Genomic DNA, 14852 nt, shown 5'->3' on the forward strand with positions numbered 1-14852 from the left:
AGGCACCATAAAGTAACAATTCAAAACAAAGTAGATCAGGAGAAGATGAACTCTGCTTGCAGTAATGCCTAAAAAAGTGTCTCTAGCAGAAGCAAGATTGTTCTAATTAGAGGGAAGCGATAAAGCTGATCTTCTCAGAACTGTTCCTCATAAAGAATATAATACAACCTTTTAGTTAAGTTATCTAATATGAATCTATAGATATCTCATTAGTTGCACGAAAGACAGATAACAATGTGAGAGAGAGCAACTGCTTAAATATGTTCCGCAAAATATACAATGCAAAAAATAAGATAGTCAAAATTTAAAATATCATAGCATCATGGAAAACTACATCCAGCAGAATGCATTCCAAATTTCACAATTCAAATAAAAAAGGAATGATGTTCGAAATTACCAAAAGAACAATTAAGCAGAAAAAGAAAAAAGAAACTAGAGATTTACTAGGCCTCACTTCCTGTCCCGTGACTTTTTTGGCAATGAGAAAAGGATGCACAAGTTATCGTCTCTCACTTGCATTCAACACCAGCTTCAGCTGCTCGACGAGGCTTGTTTTTCCGCCTGCTCCCATTATGCCGAAATCCATTAGACTTAGTTGAGTCATCGGTGCTTGATCTTGTTCCATTACCATTTTCCTCCTTAACTGAATCTGACTTCTCCTTCACCTGTGATTGCCGCTTCCTCTTCTTACCATTCTCTGCCGCAGAGGGGCTTTTTACCTCCTTGCTTGAGATACCGGCCTTTCCATTCTCACTATCATCTGCCTCTATTCTTTCAGCTTCTTCTTCATCAATCTCATCTTTTAATGGCTTTTGAGGCCTTCCCCTTCTCTTTTGTGCCGGTATTTTTTCTTCCTCACCGCTACCAGGATCATCATGATTGTTGACAGTTAACCTCTTTCCCTTTCCTCTACCTCTACCCATGATTTCAAAACTCCAGAAAGAATATTTCACGCAATATAAGTTTTATGCTGCAATGAAAAAAACATACAAATGTTAATTTCACTTATAGTTACTTAAGGAACAATTCAGAATCGAGAAATCAATTCATCCCCCCTATTAATCAGTAGGACTCAGGGATAACACAAATTATATGCCATCCTACAAAAACTAGTGTTGGCTTCTCCAAGTATATAACAATCCCGACAATGATGATAAGTAACATAACAACCAACAAAATAGCTAGACAGCATGATGTAAATACATAAGGAACAACCAGTAGCGTATAAAATCAATGCTATAAAACAGCTACCAGCAGGCATCCAATGCTTCTCATAAACAACTAACTCCAGAATATAAAGGCAGCTCATAATCTATAAATCTTTTAGGAGTTCAAAATTGTGTAGGTTTTGTTTTCATTTCAAACATCAATAGAAGCAATGACTGCACTTGTTTGATGAAGCATCTTACGATGAAACGCCATAGTAAGTATTAGGCAAATGAAACAAAGAAAAATAGAACTCTAAGTCACTTTACTCAGTTGTTTTGACTTTCCAAAAGATGGTATTGAGAACTGTCACTTCTTTTTACACACAAACAAATAGGCATTAAAGAAAGTTACATATCGAAAACCCCATAAGAGCGACTCTGATTTCAGCCAAATTTTTTAAGTTTGTGTCACTACAAGATATGGGATCTTACATGCCTGGACACCGATTCAAACGATGAACTACTGCTACAAAGATTCAGACTTTTCGGCCAACAAAGTCGAAATTCATACAGGTTTACTCCCAATAGTGAAAACACATCAAAATTAATCACAACAGAACCAAAAAACAGATGAAAAGCCACATCTCCACAAAGACTCGAACTTTCGAAACATGCAAAATCAAAGTAACAAATTTTACTATCTAGAAAATCACACCCAAAAGCACACAGAAACAATCTAAGCAAGATCCATAAGACAGAATGAATCACATACACAATGAAATAGATAGAACTCAACTGACCATCAAAACCATTTCTTGCTTCATGTGTACCATCATATTAAACCATTTCTTTCAATCAGCTTCAACATCCAAGTCCCACAAAATTTTTAAACAGAAAGCAACAAAATACACAGTTTAACGCATATTCCAAATTCCAATCACAAAATGCTAAAAAAAAAAAAAAAAAAAAAAAAAGATAGAGAGAAGAAACTGACCTGTTGTGAGAAAACCAAACACTCAGAATCTATTGAAGTACTCATAGGAAGGTCAGAAAGGACCAAAACCGAGATGCGTTTTTCTCAGTAAGTGATTCGAAGTGAAAAAAAATGGAGATTTTAATGGGCAAAAGTGTGATCTGAGGGTGAAATATTGGATACCCAGATAAAAAAGTTTAGAGATTTGAAGAGACTGGGGATTGGCATGTGAGGCAGGCCAAAGTGCTGCGAACCCAAGAAACTGGTTCGACTTAAACGGGAAGAGAGAGAGAGAGAGAGAGACAGAGAGAGCTGAGAAGGAAGGGTGAGAAGAAGAGATATTTGTTGATTGGCTCTGTAGTCTGCGACTCTGTAGACCGAGATGTGTGAGACTGTACTGTACGTGTAAGGGTATTTTGGTAATTTGAACTTTATACTTTGCTTTACCATATGAGTTTTCTTTGTTTTAGACTAAGTTCAAAAGTCACGTGCTTAACATCACACTGTGATTTTCAGAAATTAAAAGTCTTTGTTTCCTGGTTATGGTAGTGTGCCAGTCTGTGTGCTTAACAATTAACACTGACCAGTTAGAGCGATTCATAGTCTGATAATTTAATATCGACAAATATATCATAATGTTATTTATTATTGATATGTTTTTTATAGTTGATGTTTTTGAAATTTCAATTACGTATGAATCAATGCCGTGTCGACATGTTTATCAATGAAAGTTTACATGTCATATCGTGTCGCTTAGGTCGGTATGTCCTTCGTACTAATTGATTTTGTTGTTGGTTTGAGAATCCTCCTTTTTTTGACTTGTTATTTGAAAATTGTTGTAATCAAGTTGTTGCTCTTTTATTTTGTACAAACTCTTCAAATCATCTATGAAAGCTATCGTTTCTCTTAAAAAAATTTACATAACAAATAACTAACTATGTGAAAATTATCTTATTATCATGCTTGACTGGTCAAGGAGTTTGACCCAAGTTTTTCATGTTCATAGCAAGGAGGATAAAAAATGAAAAGTAATAAGCCTTTTTAGATGACGATGAATAATTTGTGTGATTAAAAATTTTATTTTTCCTTGAAAAGGGTCTTAGATATGGATACGATGAGAGTTTTAGGAAATGTTTCTACCCAAAAAAAAGCAAAGAGTGTTTTAGGCAGTGTCATCATTTATTTTAATGAGTTATTTACTTGTTTGGTCCGTGAATTAAAACTTTTACAATCCCAACTATTTAACATTTCTTCGGCTCTTTATGCATCTTCGATTACACATTTGGTGATTTTGGAATCCTTCGTATAAACCAACGTATGAGAAATGCGAAGGAGAGTCTTTCAATAGTGAGGCTTTCTATAGACTCTCTGTCATCTTATATTTTTGACACAATATTTATAATGTTGGGACAAAGATTGACGTTAAACTGTAAGGTGACAGAAAGTCCACAGAAGGTCCAACTTTAAGAGAATCTTTGTAGAGTTCTATTTTAAGAGAATTCGCTTAGCATTTCTCTAAACGTATATTTTCTGCCCTTATCTGCATTAAATAAAGGAATTTTTTTTCATTTAGGATTGAGAAGTTTTTAATTTTAAGTCACAAAAGTAGATGATTCATTAAAGTGAACCACTTCATATGCCCTAGAGCTATTGATTGAACTTGTGATAGCTGTATGATTTGAAAAATTACCCAGATACAATGAATAAGCAGGAATTAGGCACCCAATTTTAAGTTCAACCAATCATTGTTTTAAAACTTTTAAATTCTATAGGTTAATCAATTTTATTCCACAAATACCCTTATTGAGAGCCGAAGTAATATTAATAAGTTCACCCAACTATTAATTTTTATTTTTTATTTTTTAATTTTTGTTTTTGACCAACAATGTTATCTATCCTAAAGAGGTGAATGAGTGGGCTAACCCAACTATCTTTTAAAAAATTTAAAAACTCTAAAAGCTACCCCAATTTTGAAGAGTGATTGAGGGACTCTTTTGTTTGTGTTTTTTCCACATATTCATTTTTATTTCCTACACACCTTTATTAATTTTTGTTATTGATCTTTTTTAATTCATTCGATCCGATGATCGAAAATTAAAAGGAGTATGTGAAAAGTAAAAATTGGTGTGTGAATAGTATTGTCCTTCTCTCACCCCCAAGAGTGTTCAGAAAGAGAAGTTGAGTGGGAATAGGAATAACTAGAAGGGTAATATTAGGAAGACCAAATTTTTAATTCAAATTTATAAACTATATGATGTGTTACTACTAGGAAATAAGCACGTTAATCAACACTTAAGTTATAATCCAACGATCAACGATCACGTTATATGATTTATAAAATATAATTTAAATAGGTAGTCTCTCTAACATTACTCTTATGTTTAAGGGTAAAATAAGAAATTCAAGTTTCATAAAATTTTGGATGAACTTAACTTAAAGTTGGGTGCCGATGAAGTCACCCTTTCAAAAATAAAAAATAAAAAATAAAGCAATAGTTATTTCAGGTAGCTCCCAAATACCAACCAAGCAAGAGGGAAAATTATAATACCACTTTCCTTATTATATTTTCCTAAACTAGTAAGTGGCAATTATTAGATAGGTTTGCCTCTCAGATAGTCGCTAGATAGAAAGTATTAGCATACGAATTTTAAAAGACATTGAATGGTATTTATTTGTTTGCATAAAGGGCTAGATAAATCGAATAGAAGAGTGCCTTAAAAGGCATTGAATGGAGGAATGAGAAGTTGATATTGTATTTAAATGGTTTAAGAATATTATGAATAGCCGTTAGTACTACAGTCACGTGGTAATTTTTCAAGGATAAATCTTACATTTAACTTTTATGAATAACGGGTTCTATACCGTATTATTATGACTGATTCCTGATGTGGTTTAGTAAGATCAGGAAAGAAAAGAAGGATTGTAGATATTGGATTTGAAGATGAATATTGTGGGTAATATCATTGTTGGTAAGCTTTATTAAGGTCAAATTTTGCTTTACTTTGTTCTATTTTGTAGTAATGTGTACGTTTTCATGAGACCTTTTTGGTTAGGAAGAGAGGTGATCTTGCAACAAACCTTATCTACTCAGCTAAATTTGCCAAGCCATATCCCTAATTCCATGCCTTCAACTTTGTATGCAATAGCCACTTCTTCTACATTAAGGTCATTTTTGAGAGAAACACTAGGGTTCTGCGGTTCAGGCCGCACACAAAAAATGATGCTCATCCATATTCGGGTGTTTCAACTTTTGTCTTCTTGACATAGTCGAACAAGAGACGTGATCCACTCACGATTCTTCTAAACACAAGAATTTGGCTCCCTAGATAGATACCATTTTGAAGGGCATTCCTTTACAATTTGAGGCATAGTACCTCCTTTTGTGAAACTTCTATGAACTAAGATGGTGACTCTTATAAGTGGCCGACATAACTGGATCAAAGCTATAACATCTTGCCAAAGTTCATAGAATATTCATATTTCACATTGAAAAACAACAAGTTTATATAGTGTTATCTCTATATGAATATAAGACGAGGGAAAATTGTTTAAAGTGGTTTGAACATATGAAACAAAGACCTACAAATATCTCGGTTAGAAAATACAATTATGAGATAGAGGCTCAGAGCAAAAAGATAGAGGAAGACTTAATGCAAAACTAAGTGCAGTGACATTCTTAGATTCGTTCAATCGATCTATATATGAATCCCCTATACCTTTTTTTTTCTTTGACTTAATGGTAGGTTTTATTTGTAAACTCTAACTTTTGCAAAAAGCCAACCAAGAAAAGAACCAAATTGATTTGATATATTAATGGATGACAGCCAGCTGCATGCATCTTATGACAATCCTTTGTGCAATTTTGTCTAAAGTATGGATAAGAACTAGACAACACATGAAAACAATCCTCATGTTTTCTCTTTAGTAATTTCCAAACATGGTTTGAGAACCTTAAGTTCATATCTGTCTTTTGACTTTCTTGCTAACCCATTGTTTTCTGCACAACATGGAAAGAAAGACTAATTAGTATGCAGAAATCATGTACCTTAGAGTATACACATTAACCGAAACTACACAACTCCCCCCTTCAATGAAATTGGGGTCCTTTATTCTCAACAAGGTGAAAAGATTCCAACCCTAATTTGTAAGTGATTGCACGTTTTCAGAGTTTATCTTAATAAAACAAATGAGAGATTAGTTCGTAGAGGTTTTCCTTAACACTCCAAACATTTAAGGCAAAATTTGCACAAATAGTATCGGAATATAATTGTGGGGACATCAAACAGGCAATAAGCCGTATATATAACACGATATTAGTGCCTTGTTTGGAATCGCTACAGCAATAAACACTTCTTCTCATAAGCACTTATACTAGAAGGGTTTTTGTTATAAACATGTCTTCCTAAAGCACACAATACGTGTTCCTCATAAAGCACTTTTGCAACCCATACATGCTTTCAAATTTTTCTTCCAAACATAATCAAAAGCGCTTTTGATTGTCAAGCCGTTTTGAAAACAATAAAAACAGGCCAAAGTGTCCCTTCAATTATAATTTTTTATTGAAAATTTATAACTGATTCTATTCGTGCACATTTTTCACAAATTACATGCAACTTTTGTGCATGTGGGTCTTGAAACAAAACAAAATCAACGCGTGAGTAGATAAAATGGTTCAAAAGAGACCTCCACACCCCTCCATTGGACAACCACCACACCATGCAAGGCATGGTTTCTTATATTCCAAGCCTCTTTAGGACCTTTTTAAGGCATGCAATTATTGGAAGAGTGGGTGATTTTAGGACCTTTTTTGGGACCCTTTTGAGCTTTCTTCAAAATATTTTCATTAATTATGGAGGTTTAGAGAATTCATAAGCAACCTTTTGTCCCTATTAAACAAAGTCATTCCTAATTGCACTTTTTCCATCCAAATTTTTCACATGTTTTCTTTCAAGTCCTAAACAATTCAGAAAGTGTGATCCCCAAGCCAAGGGAGCAAAACATGCATTGACTCAAAGCCACATATCTGAAACGCAACACTGCTACAGATGCAGTTTCAGTTTCATGAGTATGAAGTACAGAGATATACTGAAGGACATTCTTCGGCATAGCAAAATCAACAATTCATCTGCTTATGAACAAGTTGTACTAATTACTTATGCCGTGTGTTGGGAGTGTTTATTTGGATTATCTAATCAATCTTCAGTAATACTTAAATCAAACAAATGGATTAGTTATATGGTGTCAAACTTGTTTTCAAACATTAGTGGCTTAAAGGGTTATAATTGTATACTTTGTTTTCGGAAAACTGTTTTGAGGCATTAAGGAACGAACAAAAGAATGTAAGCCAGAATCTGAATTGTAAACCTGTAACTCGAGGTTGAGTAGTACCTGTACTTGTTCAGCCGCCAAGTTCAACAGTTCATGTTTAGATTCACCATCCGCTTCTCCGTTTTGATCTTGTGTCTACATACACAAAATTCATCTGGGATGATGAGTAGCTTGGAAAAGAAGGGTATCAAGCAGTGAAAAAGAAGAGTATTTTTGGAGTTTGTTTCCAATGCAGGTCAAATTCATAAACTTCATGCCTTAGAAAACTGAATGGATCAATGGCGTCGATACAAAATTTTGGAAAATCAATTCAGTTGTACAAGAGATGTCTTTTGTGAAAACAAAAGGGCTTATGTGACGATCTTCTGACTGATACTATATTATTAGAGGCACATCTTGGATACACACTCTCTTGACTTCTTTTCTACTGCAAGTCTGACAAAGCCATCCCTTTATCGAGCCAACTAAATCCACGTTGCTTGAGAATCTTCCTCTGCTTCATCACCATCCTTACGTTCTCAACCTCTTCCCATTCTCCGTCAGCAGCATAGATATTCGAAAGTGTTACAAAACCTCCAGGTCTCTTTAACTCCATTTTTAGAATAGCTTCAGCCATCATTTTAGCAAGATCTCTTCTTCCATGGACTTTGCAACCGTTGAAAAAGGCTCCAATGATAGATTCAGTGACTTCTATAGGCATTCCCTTAACCAATTCGTAAGCTGCTACCATTTTTCCTGACCGACACAAGAGATCAACAACACAAGCATAATGTTCTGTACCTGGCTCAACTCCATGACACACTTTCATGGACTTGAAAATCTTTAAACCTTTCTCTACATAACCACTGTGGCTGCACGCAGAAAGTACGCATGTCAAAGTCACTTCATTTAACTGCACTCCTTCTGCTTGCATTCTTTCAAAAAGCTCTATGGAGGAATCAACCATACCGTACTTACCATAACATCCAATCAATGCATTCCATGATGCAATGTTATTTACAGGATTCTGGTCAAACACACTTCGAGCATTTTTCACACTGCCACATTTTGAGTACATATCGATAAGAGCACTAGCAACAAACACATTTACGTCAAAGTCCATCCTGTAGATCAATCCATGAATTTCTCTCCCTCTTTGAATTGAACCAATGATCCCACAAGCTGGTAGCAACCCTGTGATAGTCACGAGGTTCACCTTAATTCCAGACACCAACATCATCCTGAACAGTTTAAATGCTTCATCAGCATGCTGGCCTTGGGTAAAACCTGAAATCAACGCATTCCAAGTAACCAAATCAGGAACCGATCCCTCTTTAGTCATCCTAGACAGAAGTGCATATGCTCGATTTGTATCTCCACACCGAGCAAACCCCGCTATCATTGCATTCCATGTGAAATCATTCGGTTCCAATCCATCCAACCTCATCCTCTCAAACAAGAGGAGCGCTTGATCGGTCTTTCCTATGTTAAAATACCCGCATATCATCGACGTCCAAGAAATAACGTCTCTGTCGAGCATCCTATCAAACACGCGACGAGCATAACACAAACTTCCACATTTATAATACATGTCAATCAAGGCATTTGCCAAAGATACATCCTTTTCAAAACCAAGTTTATTCACCACAGTATGAACTTCCTTTCCCTTGTTCAAATCCATCAAACCAACACAAACTTTAAGCACGACAGGAAACGTGAACTTGTTGCCAACAATTCCCAACTCTTGCATCAAATAAAAGTACCCAATAGCGTCCTCAAACTGACCATTAAACGCCGACGCCAAAACCAGCCAGTTCAACGCGAAAACGTTTGGCTTGGGAATTTTATCAAACGTTTGGTGTGCGTACCCAACATCCCCACAACCAGCATACATCCCCACAAGCTTTGAACTCAAAGATAACAAATTCATGTCCACCCCACTTGCTAACAGCACCGCATGAATTTGCTTGCCTTGTCTCAGAGCCTTTGCTTTCATGCATTTCTGCAAAAGCAAAGCCAAGTCGTCTGGAGACAACTTGAATGTCGAAAAAGATGGTATTTTCATAATCTTATGTTCAGCTAAAAGATACAACTTCTGGGAAAGCAAGTTCCTTTACTTCCATGGTGGGTTGAGATTTTCTTTTCGCAATTTTCGGTCTTGTTTTTTAAAATTTCGTTCTTTCTTGGTGTCTGTCTTCGCAGCCAAAGCAAACGAGAGTTGGGTAAAATGAAACAATTTTCGATAATCATTTCGTTTTTAATTTGTAGGTTTTTTTTTTTTTTTAATTCCAAAAATATGAATCAATACATGAACTATCGTAATGCATTTGATTAGAAACTTAAAGAAAAATTTCTAACTAAGTATATCAACGAATCATGTTCCTTACATACTTAAAAAAATTTCATTTGAAGGATGTGGTAAGTAATATGTGAAAAATTAGGCACGGAGAAGGTTAGTAGGGTTGGGGAATAAACAAAGAAGAAATGAATAATTTAAAATCGTTGCTAGTTGTTGGTTTCTAATTTTTATTGTGTGTGCTTTTTCTTATACATTATCCCATGTCTCATTAGGCGTCATTTCTTCACTCTATATTGATGCGAACTAAGTAAGCACACAAATTAAAACCCTCTTGTGACAATTGTAGTAAAGATGCAAGTAGGGATTGTTCTAGACCGGGGATTAGGAGGGATTACTAAATCACTTGGACACTGACTCAAAAACGTAAAACAAACGTTAAAAACACTAAACTAGACTCAAAGAATGCAAAACTAAACAATAAAACACTAAAACAAACCAAAAGACTCAAAGAATACAAAACACTTATAAACACAAATTAAGACACTTTCTAACTAAATTAGACACTAAGGTAAAGGGGGATTGAGGTTTTGACGAAAATAAATTAAATGCATAGATTGTAAATTTAAAGGCAGAATGTAAATATGAATGTGATGAAATATGGAATGAATGCTAGCTAGAAGGTTCTTCTCCACACATGTTACACTTGCATACAAAATGATTTTCAGTTGGTCTTTCGATAAATTATGAAACTCAACGCCCCAAATTAACCGTGAATTGCACTAATTAACCCTCAGTTTTTCCACAAGTTATTAAGTTGGATGATTGCATACGACAACCCAAAACATTCCCTACAAGTTCCCTACATGAATTGCATAATAGAGATACAAACAAGAATCATTAAGTTCTATGAAAACATAAGCATTGACGAAGCATTCGTTACTATGAATTGCATGAAACTTATGCTAAGAATTCATTCAACGCGATCGTTTTCAAGCGACCTTCACTACTTGTGATTATAAGATTGTAACTATTAGGTGAAACTCCCTCATAATCTAGCATCATATTCATGCATGAAAACTAAGCGTGCACTCTCAATCAACATACACAAATACGTTATCAATCAAATAGATGAACGAATTGAATCCACAACTTATGAAATTCCAACCAAAAGTAATTAATTCATATTGCAAGCATAAACATGGTTTCGAATCACCCCCTAGCTAACTAGGGGGATTTAGCCTCTCATGTTCACAAAAAGAGAAATACAATTGAATTTAAACATAAAGCATAAAGGGTTGATTACACCTAGAACGCCCAACGAATCCACTTGAATTTCTGCGCGTCGAAGCTCCTCTTTCCTCTTCTCCTTGCTGCGACAGTGAGGTTAAATGGTGTTTTTGGTTGATTTTCTGGTTTGGGAATGGGTTTAGGGTAGTGTGGTGGTGCGGCAAGGGTGTGTGGAGGTGTAGGGTGGTTTGTAAGGTGGTGGAATGGTGTAGATGGCGGCTGGAATGGAAGGGGAAGATGGAGAGAATCTGAGATGGTGTTGCTGCTGGATGGGGAAAGGCACGGCTGGAAGGAATTTTATGGGATGGTGGCGGCTGATTGTGAAAATATGTGGAAGAACTCTTGCGGCAGCAAGGAATTATATGATATATTGGCTGATTATTGTATTAGGTTGAATGATTAATGGGGGGGGCCACGGCAGAGAAGGAATTAAAAATATATGGTGCTGCAGCTGTGTTGTTTTGTGGGAGAATTTGGGAGGTTAGTCACGGCTTAGGATGTGGCAGATGTCTTGCGGCTGTTATGAATTCTAGGAATATGGTGGCTGCTGCCCTTTTTTAATTCCTTAGGGTTATGGTGCGGATTGGAGTGTAATAGGTTATCAAGGTGGCTGCATGATAGAGTTAGGGTGAATAATAGTGCACGGATTAAAGATGAAGGGCTGATGGAATGCACGGCTTAAATGAATTTTGAAGGAGAGGTGCGGCTGCAAGGGTGTAGAACTAGGGTTTAAAAGCATGTGTTTTAAGTGCAACCCTAAGACAAAATTGCCTTCCCTTGCACGGCAAGGGAAGGGAAGAAAATAAAAGGGCACGGCAAGGATGGATAAGGAGCCTAGGGTCTTCGTTTTGTGTCCTAAAGTACCTACAAGGTCTTCAAAGTGGCTAGAAAATACGGACGTTTAGATTAGGAAAGGTTACCAAAACGGGAAACTTAGGGTTAACTTTCCTAAAATAGGAAACCTTGTTTGAGTAGGATTCCTCGTTTTGGTAAGAATTCATCGTTGGAGTAGGATTTCGTCATTTCTTCAAGTCTTCAACTCATTCATTCCTCTTTCGCTCCAAAAGGCTCCAATTTGCATCTTCTTGCACACTTTGGCCTTGTAATCTGAAAATACACAAAAGTGGCCTTAAACACTAAAACAACTAAATAAACACAACATAAATGCACGAGAACAAGCTAATTAAGTCGCATGAATATGCTCCTATCAAATTCCCCCACACTTAACTTTTGCTAGTCCTCGAGCAAAACAAAAGAACTAAAGTAAACAAAACGCAACAAAACAAACAAAACATAACCTAAACCTTCCAACGTTTGCCTCAGGGATTTCCAATGACACATGACATGTCAAAGATCATTACTCACATAGCTTTTAGTCTTCCTTTCCCTCAAGCACATACTTAATCATAGTCACCATTCACTAGTTCGCATTTAATCAATTAAAACACATTTTGAATGTAGTAACATGCCTTAGAGAATTCCCTCAATTCCTCACTAGTTATGCACTCAATTTTCACTCAGATTTTCTGACTACACACCCTACACTAATTATATGTGAGAAGATTGATGTAAACATGAAAGACTAGTACTCACATATGTTATAACCAAGAACGCAATTTCTGGAATAATTAAACGTGTTTAGATATGATCTCATGAATGGAATGCTACTACTTAAATGCGAGAACCAGTGACACCATATGCTCATACCAAATTCAAACTCCACAATTGAAATGCACAACACTCAAGATAGAAGTCAAGGGTTGTAACGGGGCTTGGGGTATTGGCTAACAAGGAAAGGTAGGGATAAACAAAAGTTCTTTAAGCAATAGTGAGTAAAGTAAAGAAATTAAGACCTAGAATTCCCTTAGAATGCAGAAATCAACTTTTAGACAAACAGGGGAGATTCAAACAACTCTTAGGGCCTAATTCATTGTTTTGGGCCCTTACTTCAACAACCAATACTTTTCAATTTTTTTTCTTTCATTTTTTTTTTCTTTTCTTTTCAACTCTTTTTCATTTTTTCTTTTCTCTTCTTTTCTTTTCTTTTTTTTTTTTTTTTTTTCTAACCGTGCCTATGGAACATCAACTCACATCAATAATCCTTCCCCCACACTTATTTTCTGCGACACTTTAATCAAAGGGAATTCATTCATGCTTACTATGCTTCAAGAACAAGGGTAAGGATGGTCATAATCTAGGCTAGGTGAGGATAATGTGGGTTAACAAAGAAAGTAGGCTACACAAGGCTCAACGGTGTTAAATCCTACAAAACAAATGAAAATGGAAATATGGCAATTTGGCTATGGTGTTCACTACACAACTTCATCTTGAATATGTGTTATGCAAATCAATGACATGCTTTGAATGAAATGGGCATGAGTTCTAGCATTTGGAACTAAGTGATGAAATGCCTTCTAAGTAGTAACCAAGAAAAGAATAATGAGATCATGCAACGACTTAGAAAACAATGATGCAAAGATTATAACTCTCCAAATAACGTTTAGGCTCAAGTCTCACAGGGATGTAGCGTTTGTTTAAGTTCTTTCCTTCAAGCATGTTACAAAAACTGATTTTTTTCTTTTGTGATTACATGTGAATTCGTAAACTATAACTACAACCAAGCATAAACCAAAGAGTATATCAAACGTCCAACCATGTTTGTAACTTTCTTTAACCATCATGCAATTAAAAACCAAATCCTCATCATTGTGTTGGAAGGTGACCTACGACACAAACAAACACACAAAAACAACTCTTTTTGGGTTTTTCAAAACAATTTTTCAAATTTTTATGGTGTGGTATTTTCGGATTTTTAAGTCAACACACACTAAAACACTCTAAAATAGATTAAAAACACTTAAAAACAGCAAAGAACAAGTTTAAACATGTTAGGTGGTAATACCCTACGAATTTCATGCACAAAGTCTCAAAACAGAATGTTACCCCCCCACACTTAAACTAAACATTGTCCTCAATGTTTTAGACACAATTAAAAAAAAACATTACACAAAACATAAAGTAAGCAACAAAGGAAAGGGTTTAGGGACGCAAATCTGAGTGTGGAGCGATTCCCAAGTTCTTCCTTTGTTGATTGCATGGGTTGCCTCCCACGAAGCGCTTGCTTTAACGTCTTCCAGCCGGACGAAACCTTCTTCACTCCTTACTAGGGCCCACGGCTTCCAAGGGTATGTCATCCACGGCATGCTCCACAAAGGTGTCATAATAGGGCTTCAAACGATGCCCGTTCACCTTGAATTCATGTCCCGTTTTCAAGCTTTGGATTTGGACTGCACCATGAACAAAAACGTTAGTAATAACAAATGGTCCAATCCACTTAGAACGTAACTTACCAGGAAACAAACGTAAACGGGAATTGAACAATAGCACTTTCTGCCCAATTGAGAATGATTTCCCACAGATCATGTTGTCATGGAAAGCTTTGGTCTTTTGCTTGTAAATGCTTGCATTATCATATGCCTCGTGCCTTATCTCATCAAGCTCATTTAATTGCCATTTCCTTTGACTTCCTGCTTCATCGAGGTTCATGTTAAACTTCTTGATGGCCCAAAGTGCTTTGTGCTCCAATTCAACGGGAAGATAGCACGCCTTGCCATAGACAAGTCGAAAGGGTGACATCCCAATGGGAGTTTTGTACGTCGTACGATACGCCCAAAGTGCATCATCTAACCGTAAGCTCCAATCCTTCCTTGTTGGCCCAACAGTCTTCTCAAGTATTTGCTTGATCTCTCGGTTGGAAACCTCGGCTTGGCCATTCGTTTGAGGATGGTAAGGTGTAGAAACCTTATGGGTGACATGGTATTTCCTTAATAACGCTTCA

At 36.1% G+C, this 14852-nt stretch overlaps 2 protein-coding genes across 3 annotated transcripts; both read right to left on the reverse strand.

The window, feature by feature from the left end:
* Positions 1-294: 294 nt before the first annotated feature.
* On the reverse strand, positions 295-2480 carry LOC103954606. 2 transcript variants are annotated; one of them, XM_048570136.1, is made up of 3 exons: positions 2143-2480; positions 1949-2007; positions 295-970 (listed from the first exon to the last, which is right to left on the reverse strand). In XM_048570136.1, exon 3 carries the CDS (start codon positions 921-923, stop codon positions 510-512), a length of 414 nt encoding a protein of 137 aa, XP_048426093.1. In that variant the 5' UTR covers positions 924-970; positions 1949-2007; positions 2143-2480; the 3' UTR covers positions 295-509. The 2 variants fall into 2 exon arrangements, with proteins under 2 accessions (XP_048426093.1, XP_009364718.1); XM_009366443.2 differs by lacking the exon at positions 1949-2007 and having other exon boundaries at positions 2143-2478.
* Positions 2481-5900: 3420 nt separating this feature from the next.
* LOC103954659 (pentatricopeptide repeat-containing protein At5g59600-like) lies at positions 5901-9906 on the reverse strand. The gene is made up of 3 exons (XM_048569978.1): positions 7845-9906; positions 7510-7584; positions 5901-6118 (listed from the first exon to the last, which is right to left on the reverse strand). Exon 1 carries the CDS (start codon positions 9491-9493, stop codon positions 7874-7876), a length of 1620 nt encoding a protein of 539 aa, XP_048425935.1. The 5' UTR covers positions 9494-9906; the 3' UTR covers positions 5901-6118; positions 7510-7584; positions 7845-7873.
* Between the last annotated feature and the right edge of the window lie 4946 nt (positions 9907-14852).

This window comes from the organism of the source record quoted next, unplaced genomic scaffold (genome assembly GCF_019419815.1).
Source record: "Pyrus x bretschneideri cultivar Hongxiangsu unplaced genomic scaffold, Pyrus_bretschneideri_v1 Contig51, whole genome shotgun sequence".
Classification (NCBI taxonomy): Eukaryota; Viridiplantae; Streptophyta; class Magnoliopsida; order Rosales; family Rosaceae; genus Pyrus; species Pyrus x bretschneideri.

Bases quoted from the DNA above. Each gene is read 5' to 3' on its own strand.
- LOC103954606 (XM_048570136.1), bottom strand. From the start codon at position 923: ATGGGTAGAGGTAGAGGAAAGGGAAAGAGGTTAACTGTCAACAATCAT.
- LOC103954659 (XM_048569978.1), bottom strand. From the start codon at position 9,493: ATGAAAATACCATCTTTTTCGACATTCAAGTTGTCTCCAGACGACTTG.